Source organism: Meriones unguiculatus, chromosome 8, assembly GCF_030254825.1.
Source record: "Meriones unguiculatus strain TT.TT164.6M chromosome 8, Bangor_MerUng_6.1, whole genome shotgun sequence".
Classification (NCBI taxonomy): Eukaryota; Metazoa; Chordata; class Mammalia; order Rodentia; family Muridae; genus Meriones; species Meriones unguiculatus.
In genome coordinates, this window is record NC_083356.1 from 20,022,380 (window position 1) to 20,037,722 (window position 15,343).

At 39.6% G+C, this 15,343-nt stretch overlaps 1 protein-coding gene across 1 annotated transcript in view; it reads right to left on the bottom strand.

Moving 5' to 3' along the window:
- The window catches only part of Ep300 (E1A binding protein p300), a 68,052-nt gene that overhangs the window by 27,853 nt on the left and 24,856 nt on the right, over positions 1-15,343 (bottom strand). The window contains exons 4-12 of the mRNA XM_021646489.2: positions 14,772-15,033; positions 13,811-13,924; positions 12,401-12,646; positions 10,774-10,867; positions 10,133-10,270; positions 7,602-7,719; positions 6,369-6,543; positions 4,344-4,421; positions 3,280-3,389 (exon numbers count right to left, since the gene is read on the bottom strand). Coding sequence (XP_021502164.2) covers positions 3,280-3,389; positions 4,344-4,421; positions 6,369-6,543; positions 7,602-7,719; positions 10,133-10,270; positions 10,774-10,867; positions 12,401-12,646; positions 13,811-13,924; positions 14,772-15,033 — 1,335 coding nt within the window. The remainder of the gene's footprint in view (positions 1-3,279; positions 3,390-4,343; positions 4,422-6,368; positions 6,544-7,601; positions 7,720-10,132; positions 10,271-10,773; positions 10,868-12,400; positions 12,647-13,810; positions 13,925-14,771; positions 15,034-15,343) is intronic.

A 15,343-nucleotide genomic window follows, 5' to 3' on the forward strand; every position in this document is an offset into this window, starting at 1 on the left:
TAAATGTGGCAGATTTATGAGATCTAACACTAATGCTGAAGAACTCCAAAGACTCAAGAAACTGAGGCATACATGCACTCTCAAAGACAAGAAAAGCAGGATGAAGGACTACAAAGGGCTAGTTAGTGATAAAAGAAATTGCAGCCAGGTGGGAGGTGGGGGGAAGGGAGGGCAACAAGACACTTGAGACCCTAAGAAGCAATTGCTCCCTCATCACCTTTGCAAAATTTTTTGGCAGTTTTCTGCTTGGGTGAACAAGGACCTGTTGCAGAGTATAAGAGCTCCTTAAGACTGAAATGCCAAAATGGGAAAGTAGTTGCTTCTGTCAGCTTTTTAGTATCTATTGGTTTTTAAAATACATTTTATACTTACATATATACATACATTTGTCTTTATGATTGTATTCCACATATATAGCTGGCTTAAGAGGCCAAAACAACGTATCAGACCCCAGAGCCGAGTTACAGGCAAATGTGGGCTGCCCAGCATGGGTCCAGGCAAACGAACATAGGTATTGGGGAAAATCCAGAACATAATCTTAACTGCTGATCCATCTCTCCAGTATCATTTCTAGGGGCTCACTAGGTAGTCCAGGTTAGACTAGAAACAGCCAATCCTCAGAATACCAAAGGGCTAGGATTATTGTTTTATACTGCCACACAAGGTTAGCATTGCAATTAAATAACCAAAACAAACAAAACCCCAAACAACTATGAGAGTAGTTTTGGATGTAAAAAGTGTTCAACAAATTAAGTAAGATACCATGGTATTCATCAGAATTCTTAACTATACAGTAAGCTATGATACATGTGTATACACTTTGGAAAGTTGCTGACCCCAACTAAACTTAGACAAATTTTGTATTATTTAACCATCACTTCACTGGCCACAGGTTTTGCATTTACTGCAACTTAACCAATTTCCTGACCTGTAGATTCATGATTTCACTACATCTACTTTCAAAATTGTATCAACTGTGTGTGTGTTTGGGTACATGTGCCACAGTAAAAATGGGAAGCCAAAGGACGATGTATAGGAACCGGCTCTCTTTTTACCAGATGGGTATAGGAGAGTAAATGTGTTCATAAGGTTTGGGACAAGTGTTGTTATTGACTGAGCTATCTACCTAGCCAAGTTATTTTTTGTTTGTATTTGTGACAGGGTTTCTGTGTGTAGTCTTAGCTGTCCTGGACTTACTTTGTAGACCAGGCTGTCCTGGAACTCACAGAGATCTTACCTGCCTTTGAGATTACAGCCACCACAACTGGCTGGGCAAGTAATTTTTTAAATTGCATTTATGTATTTATGTATTTATGTATTTCTGTGCCACAATGAGCATTGCAGAGGGAGTTAGTTCTCTTTGCTCCCTGAGGGGCTAGGGAAAGAATTCGGGCTGTCTGGCAGCAAGAACATGTATCAACTAGGCTTTCAGATCACATACTTAAAAAAAAAAAAAATTATACACCACACTTTATTTTATGCACATTGGTGTTTTGACTGCATGTATGTCTCTGTGAGAGTGTCAGATTCCCTAGAATAGGAGTTACTGCCATGTGGGTGCTGGGAATTGAACCTGGTTCCTCTAGAAGAGCAGCCAGTGCTCTTAACCACTGAATCATTTGTCCAGCCTCATATATTGTAGTTCCAACAGAATTTTAATTTAAGTTAAATCCATGTAACTGCAGGATTAATTCCACAGACGCAATCTCCCTTTTTGTTTTTGAAATCTGGAGTGTATGTATGTGTGCATGTACATGGACACTGGGTAGGTGCTGTGGAAATATGAATGAGACAGGATTGGCCCTTAAACATTTCATCTCCAGCCAGTGGAGCTACCTGGGAGGGATTAGGAGATCCTTCAGCCAAGTACAGCCTTGCTGGACACAGTATGTCAGTACTTGTGAGTTTGTAGCTTTATGATCCCCTTTCAGTTGGACCACTCTGCTCCTTTTGTGTGGCTGAAAAGAAATTAATCTCTCAGATTCCTGCTTCTGTTGCCACACTCTGTATGCCATTATAAATGTCTATTACTGAGAATCTCAAGCCCAAATAAACCAATCCGTTAGGTTGGGTTTTTTTTCACAGTATTTTATCATAACACACATAGGAATGTACTTTCTACTTTCTCTACGTTTTAGAACTAATCTATTTTAGTGCATTCTTTCCATCTGTGTGTGTGTGTGTGTGTGTGTGTATACACATTCATGCCGTGTGCTCATGGAAGTCAGACAAGAGGCCCTAGAACTGTAGTTACGGATAATTGTGAACCACTACAACTGAACCTGAATGCTATCCAAGAGCAACAAGTGCTCTTATTAGCTGAGAGAATGCCTCAGCCCCTCCACTTTATGTTAGAGACAGGGTATCATACTGAACTAGGATGGCTAGCTAGTAAGCTGTAGGAAATCTCAAACTGTAACACTGGGGTTTTAAGCCACCACACCCTGGCTTTTATGGGCTCAGTTCCTTATGCTTTCACACCATTTCCCCAGCCCCTCTATATGATTTTAGGCAAAAGATACAAAAATGAATTGTGTTGTATATTAATAATTTCTGCACTTCCACTTCTTTGAGATTTTGTTTTCAGCTGGGCCTGATAGCAAACACCTGTAAACCTAGCACTCTGGAAGTCAGTAGACAGGTGGATTTCTGTGTCTGTGTCAGGCTGGTCCACATAAAGAGTTCTAGGATAGTTAGGGCTACATAGTGAAATCCTAGTTCAGAAACAAAACGAGCTGAGCGTGGTGGCACACCAGTATTCTGTATTCCAGTATTCTGAGAGGCAGAAGTAGGCAGACTGCTGTGAGCTTCAGGCCAGCATTGTCTAGGACAGCCAAGGCTACACAGAAAAACCCTGTCTTGAAAACAAAACAAAACAAAAAAACCACCTACCCACCCCCCCAAAAAAAATTACTGAATGTCTCCTCATTTCTAAACTATATACTGCTTAACTGGGACTAGGGATGTTTTCTGCTGCTAAGGCAACAACCAAATCTTACACATGCGGTAACTGTGCCATATTAAAGACCAACAAAGCTGTACTATTAGGAAACAATCTCAAATTGTCAAGATATCTCAGATAAAAAGACACTTGTAACCAAGCTTGACAAGCTTGACTTTGATCCCTGGAACACACATGGAAGGACAGAGGTAATTTGGATGTGCACGCAGATACAAACACTTTGGTCATAGAATAAAAGGTGTATTGCTTAAACAGGTATAAATATTAGGACTAGTTTTTCAAGTATTTTTTTAAGGTAGTATACAGACAACACTAACCGGATTGAGCGCCCCAGACTGAGACAACTGTCCATGGTGCTGAAGAGGAGAGGGCTGCCGTGGTCCGATGGGGGGCTGGGGCATATTCATCTGTCCAAACTGATTCAAACCTGTGAATACATGCAGAATTTTATCTCAGTAGTTTTCTGAATTTAAGGACAAGAAGTAAGTTTTTAAATGTTATATGTTTATAGATGGTGGTGAGCTAGCATGTGGTTGCTGGGAATTGAACTCAGGACCTCTGGAAGAGCAGGCAGTGCTCTTAACCTCTGAGCCATCTCTCCATTCCCCAAGATGTAAGTTTTAAATGTGATTCTGCTCATTTTTTTGGGAACAACAAAGTAACACTTAAACTCTGAATCAATTTGTTTCAGTCATACCAGCTGAGCAAGGGCATTATTTGTTCGCTCTATCTACTATCTATCCATCCATCCATCTAGATTTTTCAAAACAGAGTATAAAAGAAGCCCTGGCTGTCCTGGAATTGCAACATGCAAAACTGTTTATGATTTTAAATTTTTGAAAGAGTCTCACTTTGTAGTGTAGCTCACTCTGCCAGCTTTTCTAGCTCAGATAACTTTTCCTTCTGTATTCTTGCCCAGGCTAGCCTGAACTCAGCCTTGAATTCATACCTGGCCTCTTGTCCCTGCCTCCCAGATACTCACATCAAACCTGTAAACTGGTAATAGTATTCTTATTTCTGCTATTTTTTGACCCAGGGTTTCACAATGTAGTTCTCCCTAGTCTAGACTTCACTCTGTAAGTAAGGCAGGCTTTGAACTCACAAGAGAGCCACCACCTGTAAGCACCTCCATGTCTAGCATGTCTAGGTGGTTCTAAACAGATGCTTATTTACTGTGATCTACTCCTGGGCCTGTCAGTCAACTTGCTTCCTCATTTTCCCTTCCTTGATGGATTTCTAATACAAGAGATTTTCAAATTTCCAAAGCAGATAATTATGGAACTCGCTGCTGAATTAAAATAGGAATTAAGACAGCAAGAGTCATTTTGTTCTACATCAGGGGCTCTACAAATTAACCATGTATTTTTTTCCTAAAATTTACCAGGTTGAGGAGTTATCCGAGGCATCATCTGGTTTGGCACACTGCCACGGATCATAGCTGGATCAGGTAGCGGACCATCTGGAGTTGAAGATAGAAATAGTTAAGTATTATTTTGTTTCTTAAAAATAACAAAATCCCATCAAGTATTATTAATAACTAAAAATCTCAAAGAACAAAGGTTTTAACTGGACAATAATCTGAAGAAACAGCATACATATTATACTAGACCATTCATTTTGTGCATCTTAAAGGAGATTAAAATATGGAACTGTTATCTTTTTAGGTTATCATCTATTTAAACACTTTCAACAAGGTCTACTGAGTAGTGTTGCTGGGCCAGCAAAGCAGCTCTGTGAATAAAGGCACTTGATTCTGAACCTAGCAACCTGAGTCTGATGCCCAGGATGTACAGAGTAGAGGTAGAGTGTCTCGTGCACATTGTCCTCCACTCTCTGTAATAAAAATCATTTCTATTCTTTTGGGTAAGGGTAGACTGAAATTTCTAACCTAGCACAGAGAAAGCTAAAAGGGTTGCTATGAGTTCAAGTCTACTGTGGGATAGTGTGAGAACCTGTCTCGAAACAAAAAGCGAGCAGCTACCTGCAGAGCTCCCATTATACAGACATGCCAGCTTTTCTAACTTAGAAGTTTTCCTTCTGTATCCTCCCCAGAATACTTAAAGCCTAAATTAGCATGCTTTCCCAGGGCACTTTGGACTTCCACATTCATTTGCTGAAGCTCTTTCCCTGCCCTTCAGCCATGCCTTTGCTTGCTGACCTCCCATGCAAAAGGCATGGCTTTCCTTCTTCCTCTGCCACCCTCCAGGCCGCAACTGAGATGTACGCTTGCATGCCCTGTTGTTTTTCCTCAACACAACAAATACTGATATTCCCTACTGTTATCTTTATCACACAACTGACACAGCCTGTGCTATTTACTCTTCAAAACGATTTGTTCTTTTTCTGAACATTACTACTTATAGTCTATCCATCAAGTAGTAAATTAAGCAATCCCTAACAGTCAGATATATGATTACTTCACAGATCAAGAAGTGTTAAATCAGAAATGGAAGCTGTTTATGTTATAAAATGATGCTTTTGAATATGCAGTATTATGTCATTTTAAACATGAATCTGTTTATATTGAAGTATATGGCCAGGTTTGGTGGTGCAAACTTTTTAGTCCCAGCACTTGAGAGGCAGAGGCAAGCAGAACTCTATAAGCTCAAAGCCAGAATGGTCTACACAGTAAGACCCCCATGGAGTAGTCTGAATGAAAACAGCCCCTTCTAAACTCGTATTTAAATGTTTTGGCCTCCAGTGAGTGGAGCTATTTGCAAAGACGAAGGAAGTGTAGCTTTGTTTGAGTAGGCGATCTTGAGTCTCTAAAGTTGGGCTCTGAGGTTTCAAAAGTAAAACCATGTCTCCCACCTCTACTTTCTCTGCCTGTGGATCGAAATGTAAAGCTCTCAACTACCGCTCTAGTAGTAAAAAAAAAAATGCTTTCTTTTAACAGGTGTCTTGGTCATGGTGTCTCTTTCATATCGCACTAAGGCACCCTGTCTCAAAAAACTTTAAAAAAGCCACTAATAACAAAAACAGTACTTAACTATCTATTGAGCCCTGATTTTAGTTCATATACCAAAATTTCCTGGGTACCTATCAAATACAATACAATGGATGCTGGAGAAAGCCAGTGAAAACATGTAAGCTGTCATTTTCTATTTGAAAGGCTCTCTTGGGCAGTAAAAATAATTGTAGAGTGTCAAGTTATGCTAATTATTATACCCTGAAAGGTTACATTTGTCCACTAGTTTTTAAAAGTGGGTATATTATTCTTCATATGAAGAATAACTAAGCTGGGTGTGGTCACACACATCTTTATCCTAGCAGTCAGGGGGCAGAGGCAGGATGAGGGCAGCCTGGTCTAAAAAGAGTCTAGAACAGCCACAGCTATACAGAGAAACCCTGTCTCAAAAAACCAAAAAGGAAAAAAAACAAAGAAAATATAACAAAAAGCACTTACTGGTAGTCAATCCTGGTTGTTGCTGCCCCATGTTAGGCCCAGTATTCATAGAAACTGGAACCATGCCAGGAGCACTTGGTAGCATGTTTTGTTTCTGTAGTCTAGTCCTCCGTTTCTCTTCTAGTTCTTTCTGGATCTTATAGATCTTCTCAGCTAGGAGGTGGTAGTATTCCGCCTTGAGTATTTTTTAAATAAAAAAAAAAAAAAGGAGAAAGCAGAAATTGATTAACAGAAAAAATATCTAAGATCAAATATTGGTTTCATTCGAAGAGTGGTCAATAACTAAAGCTGCCTATAGAAAGAAAGGCAGGCAGATCTCTGAGTTGGAGGTTGGCCTATTCTACAGAGCAAGTTGTAGGACAGTCAAGGCAACACAAAGAAACCCTGTTTTGAAAAAACTAAAAACCAAAAACAAACAAAAACAAAAGTAGGCCCTAATGTATCTGAAGTCAATAATAAATGAGCTTATGGTAGCAATGACATGTGACTAGTAATTTCACTATGAATTTACAAAATAAACTTCTAGAAATCTATTTATAAAATTCAAAACTGGCAATTTATAGGGTCCAGAAAGAATAGCCTACATTGTAGTACCAATTTTAAAACGTTCAATTTGAAGCAGAGAAAATGCTACTTGAGATAAAACATCCAGGAACTGATTCACAACATTCTATGGAAGAGAACGAAGAATTACTGACACAGCTAGTTCCAGAACAGCCAGGGTAGACGAGGAGGGAAAGGAGAAAAGGTGAGGGAAAGAATGAGAGTTAAAAAAAAAAAAAAAAAAAAAAAAGTTAAGATAACTGATATACACTTAAAGACATTGCTTTGTCAGCCAAGCTTAGCAGTACATGAAATGCTAGCACCCGGGAGAGAGACAGGAGGATCAAGAGTTCAAAGTCAGCTTCTATTACAGTTTGAGAGCAGTGAATTTCACTTGGAACCTTGTCTCAAACAAATAAAATGAACTGCTTTTTGTATTCTGTCTGTTCAGAATTAGGAAGAAGGATCAGTAAAGCTAGAGAATACTGCTAGAAACACCAGCAATGTTTGTCATTTTAAAGAAGTGGCCTCTCAAACTCATATGATCTGCATGCCTATGCCTCCAGAGTACTGGTATTAAAATTATGTGCCACCAAGACAATTTAAAATACAACAGACCCACTAAAAAACAAACAAACAAACAAACAAACAAACAAAACAAAACAAAAAAAAAAACCCCTCCATGCTCACTCTATTGTTTGCAGATTCATACATGTCCCCTTCTACTTTCCGAGCATATGCAACAAGATTTTCCATCCGTCGGTCTTTTAAAGCAGCAGGATCCGGAGTAGGAAATATGGCTTGAACACTGGAACATAAAACAGCACCACTGTAATAACATGTCAGCTTTACATACACTCACAAAGCCGAGCACAGTGGCACACACTTGTAATCCCAACAGTCTAGGAGGCAAAGGCAGGCAGATCACTGTGAATTCAAGGTTAGCATTGTCTATAGAATAGAGTAATTTCAATGACAGCCAGGGATACACAGGGAAACCCTGTCTCCAAAAAAAAAAAAAAAAACACCCCCACAAAAAGTAAAAAGTCACTTTTTAAAAAAGTTGTTAGTTTCAATGGGGCTCATCTTTATTTTATTTATTTTTACCTGCACGTATGGTTGTACACCATGGGTGTGCACTGCCCACAGAGGCCAAAAGAACAGAAAATGATCAAGGATACTAGGACTGAAATTACAGACTATTTTGACCTGCCATGTAGGTGTGCTGGGTTAAGTTTTTTGAAACAGGGTATAGCTCTGGCTGTCCTAGACTAACTTTGTAGACCACACTCTCGTCAAACTCGGAGATCCAGCTGCCTCTTCCACCCAAGTGCGGGGATTAAAGGCATGTACCACCATGCCTGGACCCCAGCCAGTGCTCTTAAATAAGCTATTTCTCCAGAGCCCCAAGTAGTGTAGTTTTCAACAATTACCAACAGAATCATGTATGCCTATTTTTATTCTTCTCTAGTGTTGTAACAATTTTGAACATGCTTTCTTCTTCTCGAAGACAGCATTCTTCTGTATATCCCTGGCTGTCTTAGAACTCCAGGCTGGCATCAAATTCAGCGATCAGACTGCCTGCTTGGATTAAAGGCATAGGCCACTAAAACCATGGAATGTTTTTGTAAAGATTGATAGATTACAATTACTAAGCAAAACTTTTGTTAGTGATGGTCAAAGGGTTTCTGTAATCATGAAGAGTGACATCATAAAAATACCTTCTAGACAGCTGGACAGACTGCTTAGTCATTAAGACTTTCAGTTCCAGTTGTCAGGCAGCTATGGTGGCTCAAACACCCTCTTGCACTCACACCCAGGCAGCATAAACTCACATAAAAACATACATATGAGTAAAATTAACTACTCTCTGGTCTTTGTGATTCTACTAAAAAGTTATATGGTGACACATAAACAAAGAAAACCTGATTTTTCCTCCAGTATCATGAGCCTTTAGATACTCCTCCTGAATTTATTTGGCTTATTAAAACAAAACCCAGTAACTACTCAAAAATTTTAAGAACTTGTAAAGGAAGAGCAAGAGACTGTAATTTTGCTACCATACATGTTTCACACTGTAAAGTTGGGTCTGGTGACCACCACCTTTACTCTCAGTACTCAGCAGGTAGAGAAAGGAAGATCTCTAAGTTCAAGGCCAGCCTGTTATACATATCCAGTTCCAGATAGCTAAGACTACAAAGAGACACTATTTCACATGACAGAGAAACAGGTGCCCACTGTAGTAATTCCCTGTAAAGTATGTGGCCACGGTATTTTTTAGAAGACTTATTCCAGTTTCAAGATGTGTGTGAGAACTTGCACATACTTATACACACATGCAGGAGCCTTGCATCCCTTCAAGTCTGATCCCCTTTCCTCCATACTAACTACCACACCTAGTTGATATGGGAATTGAGATCAAACCACAGCTTTATGAGCCTAGGCAAGTACGATATGAAATGAGCAACACTGCCGGACCCAAAATATCAACAATTTTTATTCAACTTATTTTTCATGTATGCAGGACAAAGGATTGGTGAGAAGGCCAGAGTACACCTTCAAGAGTCAGTTTTCTCCTTTCCACTGTGTGAGTCCAGGGATGGACTCAACAACAGAGCCTTTACCCACTGAGCCATCTCATGAACCACAGACAAACAATTTTAAGTAACTTTAAAAATAATTTGAGGCATGATAAATTATATGTTAATGATGATTATTAACATTATATGTTAATAATGTTATTGTAAAATAACATTAAGAAACCAGAAAATAAAACAGATTTAAGAAGCCAGGCATGGTAGCATATGCATACAACACCACCTAATACCTGGGAGAAGAAAAAGAGGATCAGGAATTCAAAGTTAACCTGTGTGTAATGATACTCTCTTCTGACTTCCCTCCCCCAAACCCAAAACAAAAAGAATGACCTGAAAAGTAGATTAACAACAAGAGCCTAGCTACACAGAAGTAGTAATATGGCTTTGGACGTTAACATTCCCAGCATTTGGGAGGCACTGCTGACAGGGTAATTTTCTGGTTTGCTGACACAGAGATTCTCTGTGTAGCTTTTGCCTGTCCTGGAACCTGCCTGTAGATCAGGCTGGCCTCGAACTCAGAGATCCACCTGCTTCAGCCTCCAAGTGCTGGAATTAAAGAGGTGTGCTGCCACCACCACCCAGCTGACAAAAACTCTTATAAATAACACATGTCATCTTACTTACAGTTTATGAACAAGGTGGTTTCGAAGATCCTGAGTAATATCTTCATGCCACTGTTTCCGAATTCCAGTACTAGATGGCTGAGCTGCTGTTGGCAAAGGACCCAGGGAGGACACGCTGGCATTTTCACTCATCATTGGGCTTTTAAAATGAGAGATAAAATAGCTTTAGTGAAGAAGTACTGGAGAAAGACAACTTAATTAGAGCTAACAGTAATTACTACCATGTGTATGAGACTATGTGCTGTTTGTGTGAGCATATTTCAGTAAAGAATACTTTATGAATGATAAAAATTAATTCTTGTATTTACAAAGCCAAGACTGTCAACAGACTGTGTTGCCATGTAGACACACCTTCCCTCTAAGGCCCTTAAGCAATAACTTAAATAGCATTAAAAGAAACATTCTTTGAAAACTTCATACACATGCACAATATATTCTAATGCTATCCGTCTTTTAAGAATGGGATGGAGCAGCAATACAGAAACTCCCTACTACTTTTAGTGACACAAATGTCAAGTAAGGCTACACATGGACATCCTGCCTAATCCCTTGCCTAAAAGCTACCAGCAAATCAAAAAAAAAAAAAAAACTAAAACACTCAAGGTAATTAAGTATTTGAAGGAACCCAGGGAACAAACTTACTTTTGAGAATTTATGGCTGAATGCAACATGGAGTCAGAAAGAAGATTCGGTGTCTGAACCCCAACACCTCCATTTACTCCCATAGGACTAGCACCTGGGCAAAACATAGCAAAGAAATAAATAAAATAGGCATCATACAATAAGTACCATAAACCAAGTGAAGAAAAACGACAAATTAGAAAAAAAACTAGCATATATTATTAGCGATGCAATTAACAATACATAAAGACTAACCCATGACATTACCTTACAAACAAGTAAGAAAAGAAGCACAGAAGCTGGAAAGAACACTTATTGGTAAAGTGTTGCTACACAGGCACAGCACTAGAGTCCAAATCTCATGCACATACATAAACATGGATGTGGCAGTGCTCCAATATCACCAAGTGCCAAAAGGGGTGGTCTCCAGACCTTACTGGTCAGCCTTATTGGTCAGGCAATGAGTGAGCTCCAGCCTAATAAAGATACAGGCTCAAAAAAATAAGGCAGCGAGTTAAAAAGGAAGACACAGACCTTGTCTCAAAAAGGGTGCTCTTGGGAACAGCTAGATGTTGTATCACATTTTTAATCACAGCACTCAGAAAGCAGAGGTAAGGGCCAGACATACTGGCACATGCCTTTAATCTCAGCTAAGGCAGGTAATCTGTCAGTTTGTCAAGGTCAGCCTGGTCTATAAAGTGAATCTAGGACAGCCAGAGCTCTGTTACACAAAGAAAGCCTATCTTTAAAAAAAAAAAGGGGGGGGGGGAGGATAGAGAGATGGATCAGCGGTTAAGAGCACTATTTGCTCTTCCAGAGGTCCCGAGTTCAATCCAAGCAACCACATGGTGGTTCACAACCATCTATACTGGGATCTGATGCCCTCTTCTGATATGTAGGAGACAGAGCAGTGAAAGAAAAAAAAGAAAAAGAGAAAGAAATCTGAGAGAGAGAGAGAGAATATGAAAGAAAAGGCAAGCAGATCTCTGAAAATCAGAAGTAAACCTGTTCTACCTCAGAGGGTTTCAAAATAATCAGAGCTAACCAGTGAGACCCGGTCTCAAAAAGAGGAAGAAGAGGAATAAATAAGAAGAGAAGAAAGAGGAAGAAGAAGAAGAAGAAAAAGAGCTGGAAGATGGCTCAGAGATAAACAGCACTTGCTGTTCTTGAAGAGGACCTGGGTTCAGTTCCCAACCCCTACATGACAGTTCACAGCTATATAAAATTCCAATCCCAAGAATCCAATAACTTCTTCTAATCTTCTCAGGCTTTCCATGTGGTACATATACAGTGAAGCAGAAACATACAAATCCAGATAAATATTAAAAACGAAAAATATGACTGGTGAGCTCTGTAAGTAAAGTGCCTGCCATGCTAACATGAGGTCCCTCTGTGTTCAGACCCGCAGCACCTATGATGTGTACTTGTAATCTCAGTACATTTAAAAATATTTCAATTTCAAAAAATCATTTAGTAAAAAACAAAACAGAGGGAGCCAGGAGAGGTAGGAAAGCAGGGATACAGAGAGAGGGAAGGAAGGGGGGGGGAGAGGAAGAAGCATGTCTACCTACAAGCAGATTAATCTTGATTCAGACATGCTATTCACACATTTAACTAGGATCACCTCTAGACTAAAAGATGCACTTACTCATGTTGTTCATGGGCCGCATGCCTTGGGGAGACTGTCCAGACTGCTGACTTTGTTGATTCTTTGCTTGCACCTGGGCTTGTGGTGTAATCTGGTTTACTTGGTATGGTAGTCCAAGAGCAGCATAGGCTCGCTCTATAGAGCTGGGGTCAATCTGACTAACAGTACTTAGGCTAGGGGTAGACTGCTGACCCACTCCTAGAGAGCTAGGGTTTCCAAGCCCAACCGGCGCTCCAGTCAAAATTGCTAGAGAAGACAAAAGACACAGTATTAAATAAAATATTACAGTTGGTTTAAAAAAAAAAAAAAGTAAAAATACTTAATGATTTTATAAAGTTTTATTTACTGAAGTGTCTGAGTAGTATAGCTCATGTCTCCAATTAGTTTTTAAAATAATTTTCTAGTCACATGCTTCATATGTACTTCCAAATCTCTCTCTTTCTCCCGCTGTCTCTTTCAAGACATGGCTTCCTTGTGGAGCCCTGGCTGTCCTGGAGCTTGCTTTGTAGATCACACTGGCCTCAAACTCAAAGAGCCGCCTGCCTCTGCCTCCAAAGTGCTGGGACTGAGGGTGTGCATCACCAAGCCCGCTTCCAAATGTATCTCAACACTTAATACTTCATATTTCGTGGAAGAAAGACACTGAAGCTGCACTTTTAAAATGTACTATTTTTACCTATTACTTTCCTATAGGAACAATCTTATCTTCATCTGATAATTTTATAAAATCACACATACATGCACGCACCCATCACACCTTACTTGGAACACTGAGGTAGGCAATGTCCCTGAGTTTGAGGCCAGCCTGGTCTACAAAGCAAGGTCCAGAACAGACAAGAATGTTACACAGAATATCCCCATTTTATCTATCTATCTATCCATCTATCTATCTACCTGCCTACCTATCTATCTACCTATCGCGGCAGGGTTTCTCTATGTAGCCTGGCTGTCCTGGTCTTACTTTGTAGACTAGGCTGGCCTCAACCTCACAGAGATCTGCCTGGCTCTGCCTCCCGGGTGCTGGGATTACAGGAATGTATCACTGCACTCAACTTAGAATATCCCTATCTTGAAAACAAAAGAGGCCAAAATAACAAACAATGCCCCAATTCAACATTTTTTTCATTTGATCTACTTGGTTGCAAGTGTGTAAAAGCAAACCATTCAATGACAAAACAATGATACTTCAATTTTGGAAAATAATAATAATAATGATAATAATATTAATAATTAATAATAATAAGGTGTACATTATAATCAAAGTATTCAAGAGGCCGAGGCAAAAAATAGCAAAATCAAACAATCAACAGAAGTCTCACCCTAGCAAGCAGACTCTATATAGCCTGTCAAGAGGTACGAGTGTGCTTCTCAAGATACCCGGATATAAATCACCAAGATTTAATCACTTACACTGTTGATTTCGCTTATCCCCAGCATTTTTGAGAGGAAGACAGACAGGACAATCATGCCTTGTACAATTCTTCCAGTGTGAAATGATTTGTCGAGAAGATGCACAATGTGCCACTGAAATAAAACAAAAAATAATTTTTTTAAAAAAAACAGGAATAACAGCCAACTTAACAGTTTTAATAATATATGTGGTACCTCTTTTAAGTAAAGATACTCCAAGCTATTGTGCAGAACACAGGGCAGAACAGTGATGCCACACATAAAAGTATTCAATGGGGTAAAAAGTGTATGGGGTTGAGTATTTGCCCACATGGATATGACTACGCCTTTAAAAGTACTACCTGAGCAGTGCTGTGCCGGAACAAATCAATAAACAAATATCACAAAGTATAAGACTTTAAAACTTCCTCTCCTACCATATTCTACTCAGTTGTGGTTATATAGCAGCTGTCTTTACAATTTCCCAAAGAAAAGACCATCAAGATTATTTTGCCAAAGTAGATAAATTGTATTTTGTCCAGATAGCTTTTTTTTTTTTTAAGGTATTACGACAAGCAAATGGGTAATGTTTAAGTTGGGAAGATAGTTCAGTCAGTCAAGGGCTTGCTGTGCCCTAGTACCCACAAAATGTCAATCGAGTTAATCCCGATACTTGGTAGCTGGTGACGATAAACCCCCAGAACAAGCTAGCAGTGACCTCTGGCAAATTTAGAGATAGGAAGCACTCAGTAAGAGTGTTCATCTACCATGTACAAGGATCAGGGTTCACTGTACACGGACACAAACAAGCCAATGTACATCACGATGATGTATTTTATGGGTCTCAAATGCAGCAGAGTATCAAGCTGCTTTGTTTATAAAGAGGGGAAAGCAAATTTATGTATTTTGATATCAGAATATGTCTACGTCCATAATGTCACCAACATACTCAGATAAAGACATCACCCTAAAACCTACTCACCTTGACAGGACTTGCCTGACTGGCAATGTGTCATGTGGTTTAGAACATTTTTCATGGTGCGACAGTGGGGAAGATTGCACTGCCTCACTTCGCCATTAGCTTGCTCGCGGCGCTGGCACTTGTGAGCATGTAAAAGGAGAACAAGCTGCTGCTGGATAAGCTTGCGCTTCTCTGGATCAGCTGTATGTGCTCCAGAACCCATCCCTGCTGCAACTGGAGTCACAAGGCCTGACTGCTGGACCGATGGGCTAGGCTGTTGGCCCTGAAAGATATAACAAAGACACATTTAACAGTGTCATAGTGTGTGCAATCTTTTAATAGGGACTACGTATTTTCAAATTAAACCATTATTGGTGATCTACTATATGCCAAACTTCATTTTTTTATTTGGATGGAAAGAATTCCATAGATACATGATAGCTTCTATTATCAGAAAGCTTAACACAGTAAGAAAACAAATTATAACACGTCTCAGAAATAGTCAAAGTATTAGACACAGAGACCTAAACCAAAATGAGCTGGTAAACTTCACATTCTCAATATTGGAGGCTGAGACGGTAAGATCCAGAATT